At 38.5% G+C, this 19,688-nt stretch overlaps 1 protein-coding gene across 4 annotated transcripts in view; it reads left to right on the forward strand.

Annotated features, from left to right (window-relative positions):
• The first annotated feature begins 724 nt into the window (after window positions 1–724).
• RNF38 (ring finger protein 38) overlaps window positions 725–19,688 on the forward strand; it is a 107,800-nt gene continuing 88,836 nt past the window's right edge. For 3 of the 4 annotated variants that reach the window (XM_070938509.1, XM_070938510.1, XM_070938511.1), the window contains exon 1: window positions 725–1,274. In XM_070938509.1, the coding sequence (XP_070794610.1) occupies window positions 725–1,274 (550 nt within the window). The remainder of the gene's footprint in view (window positions 1,275–19,688) is intronic. The other variant, XR_011600074.1, reaches the window with a different exon arrangement.

Below are 19,688 nucleotides of genomic sequence, written 5' to 3' on the forward strand. Positions count from 1 at the left end.
GCGCTTGACCCCCCGGCCCTGCCGTGGAGAAAGGAGGGGACGGCGGCGGCTCTCACACACGCGCACAGAAGGATACACGCTTACCCGCACAAAGACCGACTCGGATGTTATTACTGGAGACCGGGCGCACGCTACGCGCGCCTCTAACCTAGACTCCTCTTTCTTCCTTCCTTACTTTGCCCTGGGTCTGAATCTAAACCGGAGAGTGGCTTTTTCAGCGGCGGAGAAAGGTGCCGTTCAGACATTCACTGCGTGGATGCCCTTCGCTTTCCCTTCCCCCGCTCTTAACACGGCGTGCTGCTGCTGCTCCGGCAGGGAGGCGGTGCGCGAGCAGCTGCTGCGTTTCCTGAGCAAGACCGCCTTTTGTTTTTGCTATTGCACCGAATTAAGCCTTCCCGCCCCCGCCCCGGTACCCCCACCCGCGGGCCAGGCAGGAAGAGGCAAATCGGAGGCAACTGCCCGTGCGGGTAAGCGGTCATCGCTTCCTTTCCACCCTTCCTTTCACCCACCCCCGGTGTACTTTGCTCGGCTGCTGCTGCTGCTGCTCCTCCTCCTCTTAAGGAAGTTTCCTCCCCTCTCTTCTTCAACCACCCGCGCCGCACTTCCCCTATTTCGCAGGCTGCCCGCCCCAACTCCTGGGGAGGAAGGGCTGTTCCATCACCCCCTTATCTCGAGCGGGGCTGGGCTGGGCGCAGACCACCCCCCGGCCCCTCAGCGAGGCCGAATGCCGGTGGCCGCCAATTCGCCACCCCGCACGGTGCAGCAGCCCGACTCCCGCCCCTTCTCTGCCTCCGCCCGCCTCCGGGACCGGGACCCCGCCAAGCCCCACCACCACCACCCAGGGGCCGTCGGCGCCGACGAGCGCCAGGAGCCCCAGCGTCACGGCCAGGCCGGCGGGGAAGCGGCGGGGCGGACGGGCGGTAGTGGTGGCGGCAGAGCGGCGGCTCCTTCCGGCGCCCCTTCGCCACCCTCTTTGCTCGCCTTCTTGCCGCCCTCGCCGCCGCTACGTCCCGCTGGGGGCCCTTCGCCGCCGCCGGAGCCCCCCCGGACTCGCTCCCGTTCTCGCTCCGGATTCTTCAGCCTCCTCGCCATGAACGGCGGCACCACAGCTACAGCCGCCGCCGCCGCCGCGCACTTCCAGCCTCCGCCGCCTGCCCCACCGCATCTCCATGGGCCGAGCCTGCCCGAGTTAGGCGCCCGCAGCCAAGGCAGGGGCAGCCCCGCTGGACACGGGCACCCTCGAGCCCCGCCGGGTGCCCGGCCGCCCGCACCAGGTAATGGGGCCCTGGCGGGAGGGGGGGTGGGAAGGCAACGGGAGCAGGCAGCTGGGCGGGCTGCGAGCTGGGGAGTTGTCTGGGCTTTGGGCGGCGGAGGGGAGGGGAGGGCACCGCGCGAACGAGCAAGGTCTTGGGAAGTCGCAATTGAAGGGGAGCCGCCGCGCGAGGAGAGCGAGCGAGCGAGTGGTGGCCGAGACGGGCTGCTCCAGGCAGGCTTTGCGGGAATGGGAGGTGACAGGATGTCCGTGAAGTGACTAATAAAAGAGCTTTGAGGTGAATTATAAATGGGTGCAAAAAAAGGGGGGGTGGACAGAAAAATGGGGCGGGGGCTGAAGAGAATTTGGGAAGGTCTTGGCAGCTTTCCGATTAACCGTGTTTACTTGGAAGTGAAGTCCCACTGAGTTCAATGGGACGTAACTTCCTACTGAGGCGTGTTTAGGCTTTTCGTTTATTATTGTTTCCCCCCCCTCTCTTTCTCCCCCCTTAACGTGTGCTTAGAATTGCACGGCTGGATTCGTGTTGCTATCCTGACGAATCTCGACATTGCCGAAACACCCCCCCTTCCCCCAATTCTACACGTTAATGATCAGAAGTCGGATCTTTGCCATAGCGAAGCGTCGTAATAATGATTATAATCGGAGACGGGGGGGGGGGAAAGGAAAGGTTAGGGAAGGTGCGTCAATGAGGCACAAGGGAAAGAGGCTGCTTAGTTTAAGGCTTAGGAGGAAGAGATGGTGGAAAGAAATTCAGTTTCCCAGTAGTGCTTTGCTCTTTGTGGGTTCAGGGTTTGTTTATAAGCAATATCTGGCCACACTTATTTCTCCCCCTCTTTTGGTAGAAGGATACTTAGTACTTTCTTTTTCGTTCTTTGCTTCTGTCATACTGTGCTTTGCAATAGCAGTTGTATTTGGTATGTGTGCTCTTTGGCTGCTGGTTAAGTTAGTTCTGATTCTTTGGTATTAGATGTGTGTGCTCTTAAATCTGGATGGACAATTAAGATAGTTTCGTCTCCTAGAATTGAAGTTGGGAGGTTTCAAACAAGGGATGACAATGTCTATTAGCAGTGGATATGTGAGAATGAAAAAAGAGGGTCAGGTGGGAAGAAAACAGCAAGCAGCCTGAAAGGATGTAATAAACTTAACATGGTAAAGTTTGACTGAATTGCCGCTAATACATTTTTCAGTGTGTAGAAATAGCATGGTCAGGATCAAACCAAAGTACATAATGGGAGAGTGGTTTATTCAACTATATTTGTATAATACCTGAAATTTTGAAATGCCTGTCAAAAAAAAAATAACAGTGGAGCTTGCTGGATAATAGGTATAGTCCAATAACTAAACTGCTGTCATACAAATATAATCTACTGAAAGCTAATTTTTTTGTTTTAAGTCAGCGTGTGACTTTTCCTTCTGCTACAAGAAGAAAAATGTATAGTTGTGATAAATCATATTTTGTCTTTTTGTGCTTTTCTAGTATATCTGTTTTCTCAAAATTCCATCCATTTCAGCAACAGCATAAACTCAAGTACAGTATACCTAGGATTAGAGTGTGTTACCATATTATTTCTCCAAACCAACCAATAGTTTTTTTATATTGGTTGCGTTTTTAATTTATTACATTTATATGACCCCCTCCCGTCACCTATATGGCAACACTGGGCAGCTATATGAACATTTTTTATATGAACTTTGTAGATTTGGGGCTTTTTAAGCAGTCATAGTTCTTTGTGAATAATAATTAATACAGCAATGTAACATTTGTGGAATGCCCATGACTAATAAAGTTTTAAGGTAACAATACAGTTTTATTCAATTAAAAATGCTTTTAAATAAATTAAAAAATGCCCCAGCTGCAGTTCTTTCTGGAAGACACACCCTCTGCCCTGCGAGATCTTATTCCTAATTCCAGATGTGTGTGGGCTGGTTGTGCTTACTCAAATGCGAGGGAAATACACACACACTGCAGGTTATGAAACCCAACCTATTTTTTACATGACCCTTTTTAAAGTCAGCTTCCACTTGCCTTTATTGGATACCCAAGTAGAATTCATATAGGTTCATATTTTGTTGTCTAAAGCAGTTGGGTGTAAAGAAAACTTTTTTCTGAGTTAACCAAAGAATAAAAATGCCAGCACATTTCTCTATTTTGGAAGAAAATCACACAATTAGATATCACTTGTTTTAAAAATGTGAGTTCCAAGGAATGTCAGTCTTTCTTAAACACAGCAACCTGTGAACAAATTTTACAGTCATTTTGCTGGAATAAAAAAAGAAGTTAAATTACCTTCTCTGGAATCTTATGAATTTAGCACACACATCACAAGAATAGGTTTGTTCCACAAACAGAACATAGCACATGTGGTTTACATCTGTTGTTCCTTTAATGGAGCAAGCAAACAATTTTTTTTTTTTTGGTATCCTGGCAATGAGTTTTACATAGCCCCTTTTCCAGAAATAATCTATTTAATGTTGTAAATGAATATAAGAGAATCTTTGGGGACAGTGAATACAAAAATCTTTCAAGAGGTTCTTATGGATGTTGTCACTGAATGGCTATCCTGATGCTCTTGCTATTCACAAGCTACTGGCAGGCTGGTACAGATACATTTATTTATTTGTTTGTATCTCAGTTTATTATTTTTACAAGGGAGTAAATATATCTAATATTCCTTTCTCCTATTTTCCTCACAATAACAATCCATGAAGTGGGGTTTGGCCTGAGAAAGAGTGACTGGCCTAAGGTCACTCAGCTGGCTTTCATGCTGAAGGCAGGACTAGTACTCAGTTTCCTGCTTTCTAGCCTGGTGCCTTAACCACTAGAGTAGACCAGGGGTCTCCAACCCCAGGTCCGTGAACCAGCACGGGGCCTCAGCGTGTCACCAACCGGGCCGCACAAACAAGCAAAGCACCGAAACCAGCACAGAGAGCCTCCCACTAAGGGTGGCGGGAGGCTCCGCCCACCCACCCAGACATCTCTGTGCATGTGCAGAAGCATTGTGCATGCACCCATGAGCAAATCAGCGACCAACATTGAATCCCACTACTGATGCAAAACCACACCCATTCCAGTCCATGGGAAAACCTCTCTCCATAGAACCGGTACCTGGTGCCCAAAACTTTGGGGGCCATTGTACTAACTAGACCAACCTGGTTCTCTTCCTCCTTCCCTGTGTAGGCTCTCTCAGTGTGCACATTTCTAAACAAAGCAATCCACTATTTTTTAAGAATACTTCTTCAGTACTTTAAGAACCCAGAGGCCTTTTTGAGTTTAAAAAGTGTTGCTTTAACTTTGCAGCGTGCCAACAATAATTCCTGTTTATTTTGTTTTTTAAAAGTCAGGTGGAACAGGAAACCTGACAGGTGTCGAGAAAAGTATCTGTAGATACACTGGAGTCTCTGCATATTTCAGTGGTCTACACGCTTGCTTTACAACATTATCTACTGTAAAAATACAACTATTCGTGCTTAGTTTTTAATTAAGTGAAATACTGTGATTTATACAACTCTTACAGTTAAGATTCTGCATTCTACATTTTGCTAGATAGTTCAGAACATTTTCTTTTATCTATAGCTAAAAAATCTTTAAATAAAATAATCTGGCACAAATAGCAATAACAATTTGCAATGTGTATAAAGCATGCAGTTTGATTGAATGTAGTTTCTAAGTTAGATTTAGGTGTACTGTAGTTATTGGAATAACTACAGTTATTCCTACATAGATAGGCCTGACTAAAAAGAGAGGGGGTTATTTGATTGTTTTTATATTGGATTTTAATAGTTTCTATAATCATTTATTTATTTATGATGATGATGTTGAATTTGAGATTTGAATTCAGACATGCATAATATTGAGTATGACCAGTAAATATCACTAAAACAGATGGTTTTATTTCCAATTAAGTACCACCATAGTTGGAACAGGGCTATGAATCTCTGTGACAAGTACTATGACTACATGTTTTCAACCTCAAAAATAAATTGAAAATATTATACCGTCAGTTAAAAGTTATAGGGAGAGGTTAGCTGTGGATTGTTCGTGTCCATTTTTCCGATTATTTTTCCTATTTTTGACCCCGTTGTTTTACTGGGAAAGTTAATTAACTGGGAGACCACAGAGTTTGACTGGCCTTCCTATATTATTGATGCAACCTCCCATTTCCTCCTTGACATACATACATACGGAGAGAGGAGTAAAGATTAGGAAACCTCTCAGTTCATCCTAGACTTTGGAGGATTTGAAAGGTTAGAGTGTCTGTAGTTGCTGGATGTACTGATGAAACTGTAGCAGAAACAAAGTTTGGCAGCCATGTCCAACACAGTACTATTCTCAGATATTTCTATCATGCACCAAAATCATGAGTGTTTCTGTATTCGTCAAAAATGTATAAAATAAGTTGTTTGTGTTGCCAATTTTTCATGCCTCTGGAATTCCCCCTTCTATTCAACTATCAACAGATTGACATTTTACTAAACTGTTTTTGTTCTGGAGGACAGACATATTTGAACTTTTTCTCCAAATCTTTTACACACACTGTTTTACGCAATCTAGTTGCGAGCTGTTGCTGGTCACATCTAATCTGAATAGCCACTGTAAGCGACGAATGCAAGCCAGATTAAACACATTTATGCAGAAAGAGGGGAAAATGCAGTCTAGGGGTGTGATTTGAAAAATGATCTTTAACAAACGTTTCAATTATCAGATACCTCAAAACTGAAGTTTTGGGATATCTGAGCAACAAAAAGAAGTCTTGTGCTACCTTAAATTGTTAAGACGGTTATTTTTCATGGACTGAACTTCAACAATTGCATTCCTTGAAGAACAACCTAGTCTACAAAAATATAGCTGTAACATAGCATCTTAAAGATAGCACAGTATGTTTTAGACATCTCTTTTATAATAAAATTTCACATCAGGGATTAAGATTTTTTTAAAAATAAAACTGAACTTAAACTTGCTTTTATAAAGGAAAGAACTAGAGGAAAAACTTAGCTTATTTGTTCTTGACCCAGGGTGTGACAAATGATCACAATAGATGTATCTTGAATCACCCATTATCTCTGCTTGGCTGGCCTCTATACATTGCTGGCCTCTTGAAAATTTTCCCTTATACATTCTGTAATATAGGGCTCTTTAATTCCATGGTATGCCCAATTCTAAATAGTACTAACCAAATAAAGTGGTTATTTTGATTTTAAGGGAAAAAGCTGTTCCACTAATTGTTGTCCTTTTTTAAAGTATGAAAACTAAACGGCTTTGCTGTATGTTTCTGCATCTGGCAGCAGATATATTATTTCTCTTTGCTTTTTCTTTCTGCTCCCTGTACCATCTAAGCTAAAATAATTCTTAACTGACCAAGTAGGCTGCATAATCTGCTTTAATCAGTTTAATAGCCTGTTAGTCTATAGCCTGAATTACAATGTGGCAGAAATCCCAGAGGAGAAAATATGTATGAAAAAATAAAAAGTAAAAATTCTTGGAACTCAACATTGTTTCAGAAGGTTGTCTTAGCTTAGAAGCGTATATTGACGTAGTTTCCAGATCAAGATAGAGCCTTAATTTGTTTTGTAAGATCACTGTATTACCCTTAGTGACCTCAGTAGAAAAGGAAACATCAACTGGAGAGTTTCAGATTTTTAATTTTGGGGTAAATTGATTGCACCTTTTAAGCACCTTTTATATGTGCTTAAAAGATCCTTACCCTATTTTGTCTTTACTTCTATAAACAATTTCTATTGAGATAATAAAAATTCTTATCTTCGGATAAGTTCTATTTATCATTTTAGAAGAATAAATGCTAAAAGTTTGTAAACACCTACTTTAAGGTTGAGGGACACGGTGGCTCAGTGGCTAAGATGCTGAGCTTGCCAATCGAAAGGTTGGCAGTTCAGCGGTTCGAATCCCTAGTGCCGTGTAACGGGGTGAGCTCCCGTTACTTGTCCCAGCTTCTGCCAATCTAGCAGTTCGAAAGCATGTAAAAAATGCAAGTAGAAAAATAGGAACCACGTTTGGTGGGAAGGTAACAGCGTTCTGTGTACCTTTGGCGTTTAGTCATGCTGGCCACATGACCACGGAGATGTCTTTGGACAGCGCTGGCTCTTCAGCTTTGAAACAGAGATGAGCACCGCCCCCTAGAGTCAGGAACGACTAGCACATATGTGCGAGGGGAACCTTTACCTTTACCTTTTACTTTAAGGTTTGGTGGCCTTTTTTTAAAAAAAATAGGAACCCTATTTTTAATTCTTTTGTAAACACATGGACGCTGTTGGAACAATGGGTGAAAATTTTTAAAACTCTTACTTTTTTTGTAGAGCCCAGTGGTTCACTTCTGGAAAGTCAATCATTATGGCTTTAAAAGCTACCGATTGTCTGTTTAGGTTGTGTTACTTGTGAGGAAGCTTTGTGTTTAGAATCAGGAATTAGAAGAGTAATTAAGAGAGTATGGATTTCTATCATTGTGACCACCTATTCAAAACATGTTTGTTGAACTTGAACATTTAAAAAAAGAACAAGAATAAAGCCATATATATTTGCTAAACTCTAGCCATTTTCTTATTTCAGTGACCTTGGAAAAGCAAAATGTGAGTGTCCCAATAGAATGTATTAGTTTCATATTTTTTGTCTTTAAAACACTGTCTAAGATCATCTCATGATAAGATGTGAAAATCACACTGAATACATTAGAGTATGAGTGGGTAGAAAGTAGTATCAAAATGACAGGGGGAAAAAATCTAAATTCAAATTTAGACCTGAATGCATCTTTGGTGGGGCTTGAGCAAATAATGTCATATCTAGTGACTCTGTATGTCAGCATTTACTTTCTACAGTATATTCTTCATAGGGCTGATTATGATTAACGAGTGCTTATTTTTGAAGCACTTTAACTGGATTGAATTCAAGGTTAGAAAATCATGTATGTATGTATGCATGTATATATGTGTGGTATGCAAAGTTGTTTCATCAGTTTTAGTTTAAGAGCATGTCTCTTCTATGTACTATATATATATATATATATACAATCTCAAATATATATACATAGGTAGAGTTGTGATTTTAGTGGAATAGCAAAAAGAGGAAGACGATTTTTTTTTTCCTTAATCACTCTTTTTTCATATTGCAAGAATTGAAGAGTCCCTCTGATGCAAAACAGATAGAAAAAGGTCTGGGGCATGTCTCTCTTGTAAGAGATCTTGGGTAAAAAAGGTTAGATAGGTCTATGCAATATATGATGTACAGCTCAGTCACAATTAAACAGCCTTATGTTCTGATTTGCTACATGGCCTGCATTCTTCATCCTTAGGCAAATGAAAACAAAAAAAATATTCAAAAAGCTCACATGCCTAGTACATTTGATATGGAGGGTAACTAGCTATGCAGACATAAGCTATAGATAAAAGGCTGTCAGTTGATAAGTGAGAGAATAATTATAATAGATTGCTTTAGTAATTAAAATATAATCCATTATATATGCATTTATAAATAGCCATTTTCATAGCTCTGTTAAAGAATTCTATACATTAAATTAGTTGTTCAAGATACTTTTCAGTTGTGAATAGGTCTAAATGCTTCCAATACATTTTCTGGGTTACTATATAATTACTATATAATTCTTTACCTGTAACATAACTGATAAATTCCGTTTTTATGATCCCATAATCCCTTAATTTGGGATAGAGTCAGGGTGACTGGATGGAGCTGAGCTTTTACTGGCCGGATGCTCTTCCTGGCGTCAAGCGGAGTTCACAGCACATATTTTTTCTTTGCGCCCTAGGAGAGAGAAATATCTGTAGCTACGTAGAATTGAACTCTCCACCTTCTGAATGGAAAGTGAGTGTCTTTATCACTAGGCCAGCATGCCCCTGAATTGCCAGTATCATAACTGATAAACTGATTAAAAACTTATAGAGAAATATTTTAAAGCAGTGGGCTAACCTAGATTTAGCCATCCTTTAAAATAGTACATTACATTGATATTGGTTTGAATGCTAGACTAGTACTGTAGTACTGTAGTACTGTAGACACTGTACTGAGATCTTCTGTCAGTGATAAAGGTTCAGTGGATAATTTTGTGCCTGCTGTATGGGTGTGGTTTTTTTTTAGCCCTGTTTAGAGCACAGCATTGTTGTGGAGCTATAGTAGTAGAGGCACTACTGTGTAATCTTGAGTTCAAGAGGAAAGGCAAAATATAAACTTCTTTAGTGTTGGTCATCATAAACTTCTGCTGTTGGTTTTAACATGGCCACTTTAAGTATGATTAATAATCTTTACCTGAATTGTGTACCTGGAAATCGTGTTCTGTTTTTAATGGCAAGACTATTCCTACAACCAAATTTCCCACTTAAATTAATTAGTGGAACTCTGGGCAGCGTTATGATATTGTTAAATATACAAAATTAATTTCCTAATTTATTATGACTAAGTACATTGTTAAGAGAATGTCAAAAATGATTTATTTTTAATACAAGACAGTTTACAATCTGTGAAGGAAATCTGATTTTAATATAGTAAATTGGCATAATAGGTTGCAAGTTCCTAGTGAACACACTTAGCAGAGTTCCCAGTACATAATTGAGCATAAAATGGGCTGAATAAACTTGACAACTATGCCAAATAATATTTCATTTAGTGCTTCTGAATTAATCATTATATTCATTGAAACTGCATTTAACAGTAGAACTAAATTTACCAAATAGCAAGATTTAACATCTCGAAGTGTGTAGTATATGAGTTCCTCCTATTGCATAAAGGTATGAAGAGTTAATGTGTCTGGAAGAGTTAAATAAATGAAACATACTTGAATTTCGATTTCTGAGCGACACTTAAGTCTTTCTCAAAAGTACACTAAGAATGTTACTCAATCCATATATTTCTGTTCTTTTTTATATAAAAATAAAAAAGCGACCATGAATATGTCAAAATACACTGAGCTGCTTAAGTGAAACTCTTTCAAAGCCTGTTCACAAATGCATGATTATTATTCATAGTAAGATTTTTTGACTGACACTTCCGTGTTCCAGAACAGTATATCTTTGAGTATGGAATGCTGTTGGCAACTCAGGAGTAGATGTGAGAATACCACCTGGAAGCTAGTGCAGATTGATGCATCATCTCATCCAGCAAGGTCCTAATGGACTTGCTTATGTGAATGAGGTATAATTTTCATATTGTCCGTTGTAATACTTTGATGGAATCAGATCACTAATTTTCTTTGACTCACTTTCTAAGAATGAAGTGGCAAACATGCATGTGTAAACTAGCCTGTAAAATGATTAGCATTTTCTCTTGTTTTTTGAAATCCCTCCACCTCCACTCCTAGCTGGAGTAAATTTTAAAAGGGTTTGATGTAGTTACACTTTACTAAAATTGGAAGGATTATTAAATTTGGGCATAATACCATAATACTGCAAGCTATGTTTGCGATACTGTTTTTTACAATATAAGCAACGCAGTTAAAAGATTAAATAAGGTTGAAATAATTTATAAGTTTATTTCAAATATTGCTAATCAAATTACAGGTTTAGGGAGAGGCTTTCATTTGCAAAAGTATGCCATCTGAAGCTTTAGACATTTGACAGATGTAATATAAATTATACTATTAAACAATCTATGTCTATGAATAATAAAATCTGCAGTCAAGAATTTCATAATTGAGGGGAAGATCTATTTCTGTATGGCATGTTATTATGAAATATTATGAGAGGAAATTGTTCATTTTGGTGTTATATATTGGGATTCCTCCCTTTGAATTATCAGCTGTGCTGGGATTTATCTAGCAAGGACGCTCTGAGTCTGCACTCCTATTGATTTTAAATGGGCATTTAGAATTCATTAGCTTGCTGAATCAGCCTTATAGCAGTTGAAGTAGCAGTGCTCTTCCAAGTAATTTTGTCTTCTGAGGTACAGAGGTGGACATCTCCATAGCTCAGGTCCATCTGGATGGACCACAGCATCCACAATGCTTTACCTCAAAATGAATCAGGAATGATTGTGTCTGCTAGTACCTTATGTTATATGACCTTTGTAATTGAAGTTAAGGCTAACAGAATTTTTATTCGGCCACTTATTCAGAAATGGTTACAATAGATACATAGATAGGTAGGTAGCAATAGCACTCCAATTTATATACTGCTTCACAATGCTTTCCAGCCCTCTCTAAGCAGTTTACAGAGTCAGCCTATTGCACCCAACAATCTGGGTCCTCATTTTACAAACCTCAGAAGGATGGAAGGCTGAGTCAACCTTGAGCCCAATGAAATTCAAATTGCCAAATTGCAGGCAGCCAGCAGAAGTAGCCTAAAGTACTTCATTCTAACACTGCGCCACCACAGCTCAGGTAGATGATGGATGGATGGATGGATGGATGGATAGGAATATTTAGTTACCTTAATTAGAATGTTTTACCCAGTATGCCTAGTGCTAAAAGAATGTCCCATTAGCAATCCAAAACATATCTGGCCATTAAAATGTATTGAACCTTTTTCAGCTTGTACAGGCATTTTAGCAGATCTTCGTTTTCCCAACATTTTTTAAGAGCAACTTGATTTCAGTGAAGGAAAAAAGTTGTGTTGCTGGTGTACTAAAGTCGGTGATGTGGTGATATTTTTTGTTTTGCTTTGTTATGGCTTTTGTTCTACCCTTTTGTTCATAGCTGTGGGATTGAGTAGGCCGCTTCCCATTCACATGGAGAATTAGTAGACAGCAAATGAACAGCTGTAGTTGGGATCAGGATCCACCCTTGACTGGATATAATTTTGTGCGCTGTTGTTGCACCCTGTGAATAATATACTCTATCACCACTTGTAATCCACTTGTAATCCATTTCAGATTTTAGATTTTGTATTTTTATCTCTTGTGTTTTATCTCTTGTATTTGTGTTTTATTTGAAATGTGATGTGAATGTGCCATATGATAAACAAACAAACAAACAAACAAATAAATAAATAAATAAATCCACTTTTAACATAATCGACTAACATAACGAGTAGCTTTAATAGAGGGTAGTTTAATTCCTGTATGAATTAACCACACTTAACTCTGAAATCCTCACACTTAACTTTTTTTTAATCAGAGAGATATACACATGACTTGGATAATGTGACTAGATTATTTTACATATTTTGCCGGTATAAAATGGCTGTGGAGCAGGGGTGAAATGCTCCCGGTTCGGACCGGATCACCCGATTCAGTAGTGATGGAGGTGGGTGGTTCGGAGAACCGGTAGCAAAAATCCCTGCCCCTCCCATGCCCAGCTGAGCCGCACAATCATCAGAGGCTGTTTTTTTTAACTTTTAAAAGCATTTTTTCTACAACCTTTTCGGCTGAAAAAATGCTTTTAAAAGTAAAAAAAAAAAAAGCCTCTGATGATCACGCGGCTCAGCTGGGATCGTCAAATGCTTTTAAAAGCCTCTGACGATCCCAGCTGAGTTGCCTGATCGGCAGAGGCTTTTTTTCTTTTAAATGCCTCTGATGATCCAAGCTGAGTTGCCTGATCGGCAGAGGCATTTAAAAGAAAAAAAGCCTCTGCCAATCAGGCAACTCAGTTGGGATCGTCAGAGCCTTTTGAAAGCATTTCCCTGAAGAGGTTGTAGAAAAAATGGTTTTAAAAGTAAAAAAAAGAAATTGGCCACACCCACCTAGTCACATTACCCCACACACACCAAGCCACGCCCACAGAACCGGTAGTAACAAATTTTAGATTTCACCACTGCTGTGGAGCCTGCTATATGTGATACAAGTGATGTTTTGTCATATCCATATATCTGAAAATCCAAAGAATAAGAGAGGGAAAAATAAAATTAAGGAAAAAGTATCATGACATTTACAGAGGGAGTTCCATGTCACACAGTATAAAGAAGTGTGGAAAGTTTTTAAAATATTAAACATTAAAAAAGATATATATATAAGAACTATTAAAAGACTAGAGGAAATAAAAAGTAAAATTTGAATAAATGAATAAGGAATTTAGAAATATCATGGTATTGGTTGTAAATAACTGAATGTATTATGTCACTTAAGAGAGTAAAAAATCATTAAACAATTAACTATGAATAAACTCTAAGAATGAATCCTGAGAATTATGGTAAATGCAGTATAAATCACTGAATAAAATTATAAACTAAAAATTCAATTCATGTTAACACAGATCTATTTTGCTTTTGGTATCTTGTGAAATTAAAATGCAAACATTACATAGAAAAATCCCAGATTTGTTTCCAGAATTATACAAAACTTTATAAAGAAGTTGAGATTTCCCCTGTGAAAAGAATACTTAAAGAAACAAAGATTTTCAATGATAATGGATAAATAAAAGCAAATGATGAATGGACCTATAACAATATAGCAAAGAAAATCTATGAGGCTATAAAAAAAACAAAAATAGGGAAAGCTCCTGGCCCAAGTGATTTATATATTGTTTATTGTCAATAGATGTGATAATATTTTCCAAAATTAAAATGCATGTCATTATCTTGTTCCTTTAATATAGGAGTACTAGATATTTAAAAAGTTGTCAACCTCCTACTCTGAAGAAAGATATTGTCAAAAACTAAATTATTCAACTAATCTACTGTAGTTGATCATTCAACTAGACTATTAGATTATTCTAACGAACAACTAATTAATTATATTCTTTCTATAGAAGTATTCTACAGAAATACAGAAAATATTTTGCTTCCTTTATAATATCTTTTAAAACTTGGCTACTCTAACCTACCCATAGTATGGATACCACTAACCTACAGCTCACATTGGCTTGAATTATATACATATGCAAAATTTTAATTGATTGGACTGAATTTGCATAAATAATTAAAATATCTATTTAGATTACAGATACTTATAGCTGTTCTGTAGTGTGTGGACTAATTTTTAAAAAACAATTTTAATTGACCGTACCATATCCTTCTAATTCTTCTCTGTGACTGTAATATATATTTGATTTGATTATTTTCCTATTTTTTATATATAACATTTATTTTTGAGGGACTTGGTGTGTGTGTGTGTATACAGTATTTATGTTTGTAGGTCTTTGGTTATTCGGGTTTTCTCCCGTGTAAAATTGGAAGTACCTTGGCGACTTTCGACGAAGTCTCATTCGTCATCTTCAGGCTGGTGTCTTCGGCCTTGTGCTTCTAGGAGCAATGTGTGATATTTATGTTTATGTATATATATATGTGTATGTGTATGTTTTCATAATAGATTCTAAATAAAAAAACACATACAAAAACATAGTACACTTATGTACATACAGATAATGTGCCTCTGCAAGAGTTTCCAAGTTCTGTCAGAACAATAATAGTGTCATGCTGCAAACTCCTTCCCTTTTGTGCATGAATGCAATGTCATGATGCACTAACAAAAGGGCTTGCATCACAATGGTGTGCAATGCTACTTTTGTAATTCTGTCCCCACCCTGACCCAGCTAATGCTGCTGTGCATACGATATGCGTGCATTCTTTTTTTCTCTTAAAAAAGCACTCTCATTTTTAAATGAGCAGATAATTGCATGAATGTTAAAGGTATTCAATTTTTATTTGAATTTTCTCAAGCCAAAAGAAATTGCTGTTAAGAGTACTTTAAAAAGATTAGCAAGAGGGTCTCTGTCTCCAACTTCCTGATTAAAGGAGCTTGAATGAAGCAAGATTGAAGGGGTAGAACAGTGTTTGTCAAACTTGGTAATTTTAAGAAGTGTGGAACTTTAACTTCCAGAATTCTCCTATATTGGCTGGGGAATTCTGGTAGTTAAAGTTTCATATTTCTTAAAGTTGCCAAGTTTGAGAAATATTGAGGTAGAGGAACAAATTATTCTGTTAATTCCAGAATTCTTATACTTACCCACCCAGAATAGAAAAAACACTCAAAGAAAGAAGAAGCAAATAGTTGGCAGATCAGAGTTGAATGATACAGCAAAGATGATAGAAGCCTGGTGAAAGCGCCTAGATTATACTGTTCATCAATAAATGATAGGCAGACCCTTTGTCTCAAAGCATTTGTGGCATATCTCAACACGAAAGCTCCAAATGACCTCTAACAAAAATTGATCTCTTTAATTTGAATCCCCTAATTAATATCTGTGTCCCAAAACGATGCCATGGCAAACGAAGACCATAATATTCTTATGGATCCTCTTCTGTATTCTGTTATATTTTTATCATTACATGCAGTATTAAAAAGACACCACTGCTATCTTTTTGTTTGGGTAGAAAAGTTCAAACTGTACCAGCTGATATCTCCAGCATGCTATTGGTGAGAGATTCTGGCTGTTTAGCTGTATTTAGAGTTCCTTAGGTCCACCAAACCTGCTATGAGAAATGTTAGGGAGAACACACAAAATAATAGGCCTATGCCTAATCTTTTATGGAAGAAAAGTTAACTTCAGGCTATGTATAAACAAAACATTTTTTTTTTTTTTGGCTGATGAAACCACTTTGGAAAGATACTTTCTGTATCGTGTTCAAATGAACAAATTTATGTTTCCTCTGAAATATACTGGCCTGGTGCATTGTCTGTCAAATGCTCGTTTCTTTTTTCTCTTTCAAAAATTGGTTGCTGATTTTTTTTTTTTTAAATGAAGAAAGGCCATTTAATTGAATAAAAGCACATTGCTTTCAAAAAATAGGGCAACTGGACCACTCATCTGAAATATGGGAAAAAAGGCAATAAGCAAATTAGCATTTGAATTGCTGGTTTGTCCAACATCTTGTAAAGGGAAGAGGAAATAGGCTTGCCCATTGGAGGAAAAAAAAAATCCCCCTGTGGCTCATACTTTAATGTTTCATTTGTGTTAAGCTTTCAAAAGTGTAATTTTGATTACAAATAGCATCTATTTTCACATTTAGCCATTGCCCTTGTTTACCAAAATAGCTGAAATTTAATTTTCATTCTGCACTGTTTTTCTTGTTCTTCATTATCCTGTACAAACATATTTCGCTGAGGTTGCTCTTTTTTTTTTTTTTTTTTGTTAACAACATGTGTTTTGTTTTAGGAATAACTTCCTTTTTGATCATTGGGAAGTTTTTGACACAGCGATCTATATTGTCAGGTGTCCAGACTGATGCTGCTAGGATTCTCTCCTCTTCAGTGCTCAGACACTTTCATTCCAAGGAAATAATCACGTGAAAAAGGATCAGAAGACTTTGGACATCCATGGGAAGTCTGGATCAGGGGTCTCCACCCTTGGCAACTTTAAGACTTGTGGATTTCAACTCCCAGAATTCCTCAGCCAGCAAAGCTGGGAGTTGAAGTGCACAAGTCTTCAAGTTGCCAAGGTTGGAGACCCCTGGTCTGGATTATGGTCTTGATATCCCATGGAATTAATTGGAGCATGGACATTCCAATAAATAGTAGTGGGTAGTCCAGGGCATCAGGAATTGAAAATAGAATATACACCCTACTGGCAGTCCTCAACTTACAACAGTTCATTTAGTGACCGTTCTAAGTTACAACGGCACTGGGAAAAAATGACTTATGACTGTTTTTCACACAACTGTTGCAGCATCCCCGTAGTCATGTGATCAAAATTTAGGCTGCAGTGTCTGGAGTCATGTGATCACCTTTTGGTGACCATCTGACAAGCAAAATCAGTGGGGAAGCCAGATTCACTTAATAACCGTGTCACTAACTTATCAACTACAGTAATTCACTTAACAACTGTGGCAAGAAAAGTTGTAAAATGGGGCAAAACTTACTTAACAAATGTTTCACGATGCTGAGTTTGTCAGCTAGAAAGGTGACAGTCTGGGTTCGGGACCTGAGTGCTGCGCGATAGAGTGAGTTCTCATCCTTGCTCCAGCTCCTGCCCACCTAGCAGTTCGAAAGCATGCAAATGCAAGTAGATTAATAGGTACCATGTCAGTGGGAAGGTAACTGTGTTCCGTGCTCCTCGGCATAAAGTCAAGATAGCCCCATGACCAGCATTTGGACAACACTGGCTCCCTTGGCTAATAAATGAAGATAACCATCGTCCCTAGAGTCAGATACAACTGGATAGGGGACCTTTACCTCACCTTTACATTTACATTTACCTTAGAATGGAAGAAAAAAGTATCTTGTACATTTTTCCTTCTAATTTCATGATGGAATGGCTGTTTATTTTATTTTAATAAATTTATAGCTGGCCAGTCTCATGGGTCTGTGGTTTACACAGAATCATAGACTGGAAGAAACCTTGGAGATATTCTCTTGTCTGACCCCTAGACCCAGTGCAGGAGCTCATCCTCAACAGATGACCATCCTCTCTTCTTAATATTTCTTGCAAAGGAAAACCCATTAACTCCAAAAGGAGTTTCTCCTATTGTTGAACAGTTTAAAAAAATAGGTGTAGAATTACTAGGTTTGATATGTTTTTCAATATATTTTCTTGTTGAACAACTAAGGATGTAATCCCATATATTATATTCTTGAGGATAAGTGTGAATCAGTTTAGTAGGCTTATTTCTGAGCAGATTTGAATAGAGCTGTAAATTGTTAAGGGTAGAGTGTGAGGATTGGCACCATGCTAAGAGGAACATAACTACAAGCAGATGTGAATAAGAGATTCTTGTACATGCTGAATAGAAGATGTGTAGGTGAATAAAAAGACGATAGTAAAAGGAAAAATCCTATTAATTTAAATTGTACAAGAAAAAGACATAATTATGTTCAAAATCTGCAGGGAGAGACCACTGTGTTGCCGAAACATTTTCCAAATCTTTAACAGCTCATTAATAGCCTTAGATATTTCCTTTACATTTCTTTACGTTTATAACCCAAGAGATTACTCTCAACATGCTACTTATTGAATGGGATTCAGTCTAGTGGCTTCATCGGCTAGCAGGCAAAGAATTTCAGTAATTATTGCTGAACAAATCCTTGAGCCAAGCCATCTTTGAAAGCAATTACGATGAAGCACATGGAAAAAGAAGAGAAGAATCATCTCAAAGATGCTTTTTCAAAAGACAACTGGACTTCATTTTTTCCTTGAGGAAAATGTTTCACTTCTCATTCAAGCAACTTTTAAGACAGTCATGACTGGGATGACTGATAATCTCCATAGAGAAGAATCAGTTCTAGTTGGTTTCAACAGTATTGTTCAAACAGTATTGATTTATAGCCTTCAGAGAATCCTTAAAGGGAAGACTCAGGGCTGCGCATGGTATTCTTGGCCAGGTAGCTGCATTATGAATATAGGTAGTTCTCAATTTAACCATTTCTCAATCATTTGTTTAATGACTGTTCAAAATTACAAGGGCCCTGGAAAAGTGATTTACGACCAATCCTCATACTTACAACTGTCAGAGCATACTCACAGTCACATGATCAAAATTCAGGTGCTTAGCAACCATATGAATTTACGATGGTTGCAATATCATGGGAGCCCCATTTGCAATATTCCCAACTGGCTTCCAACCAGAAAAGTCAATGGCGGAATTTGGATTTGCTTATCTAACATGTTATTCACGTAACAACTGCAATGATTCACATAACTGGGGCAAAATATTTCATAAAATTGGGTGAAACTCACTTAACAGCCTTGTTTAGCAACAGAAATTATGGTACCAATTATGGTTGTAGGTTGGGGACTATCTGTATTGAGAAACTGATCGAGTCAATGAAGTTTCTACCAAAAGTACCTGCAGTACCACCATTGGCATTGAAATGGGTCTTCTTTACTATCATAACTTAGAAACATGGTTATTACAACACATTTTTAATATACCTATTTCTTTGAAACCAGTTATGATGATGTGGTAATAGAAATACCTTAAATAAATTAAGTACCTGTTCTAAATAATAGAATAGAATAGGATTAGAATTAGAATTATAGAATTGGAAGGGACCTTGTAGGTCATCTAGTCCAATCCCTGCTCAAGCAGGAGGCCCTATGCCATTTCTGACAGATGGCTGTCCAGTCTCTTCTTGAAAGCTTCCAGTGATGAAGCACCTACAACTTCTGAAGGTAATTGGTTGATTGTTCTCACTATCAGAAAATTTCTCCTTATTTCTAGGTTGAATATCTCGTTGATCAGTTTCCATCCATTATTCCTTGTCTGGCCTTCGGGTGCTTTGGAAAACAGGTTGACCCCCTTCTCTCTGTGACAGCCCCTCAAATATTGGAGCACTTCTTTCATGTCACTCCTGGTCCTTCTCTTCACTAACCTAGCCATGCCCTGTTCTTGCAACCGTTGTTCATGTGTTTTAGCCTCCCGCCCCCTAATCATCTTTGTTGCTCTTGTACAAATTGTACAAAATATACCAATTGGCTCCATCTTTTTGAAGATCAAAATGGTGTAAATTGGCATGTGTCCTATTAAGATTGTTAAGAATGGGAAAAAAAATTCAGGATGGCACAAAAATGATAAAAATAGAACATTATGCAGCCAAGAATATATCTGGCAATTGTTGATAAATACACTGAAGTTGTCCTTGGGTGTGTTG

Source organism: Pituophis catenifer, unplaced genomic scaffold (assembly GCF_029215685.1).
Source record: "Pituophis catenifer annectens isolate HBS135680 unplaced genomic scaffold, rPitCat1.0.hap2 SCAF_2, whole genome shotgun sequence".
In the NCBI taxonomy this organism is placed as follows: Eukaryota; Metazoa; Chordata; class Lepidosauria; order Squamata; family Colubridae; genus Pituophis; species Pituophis catenifer.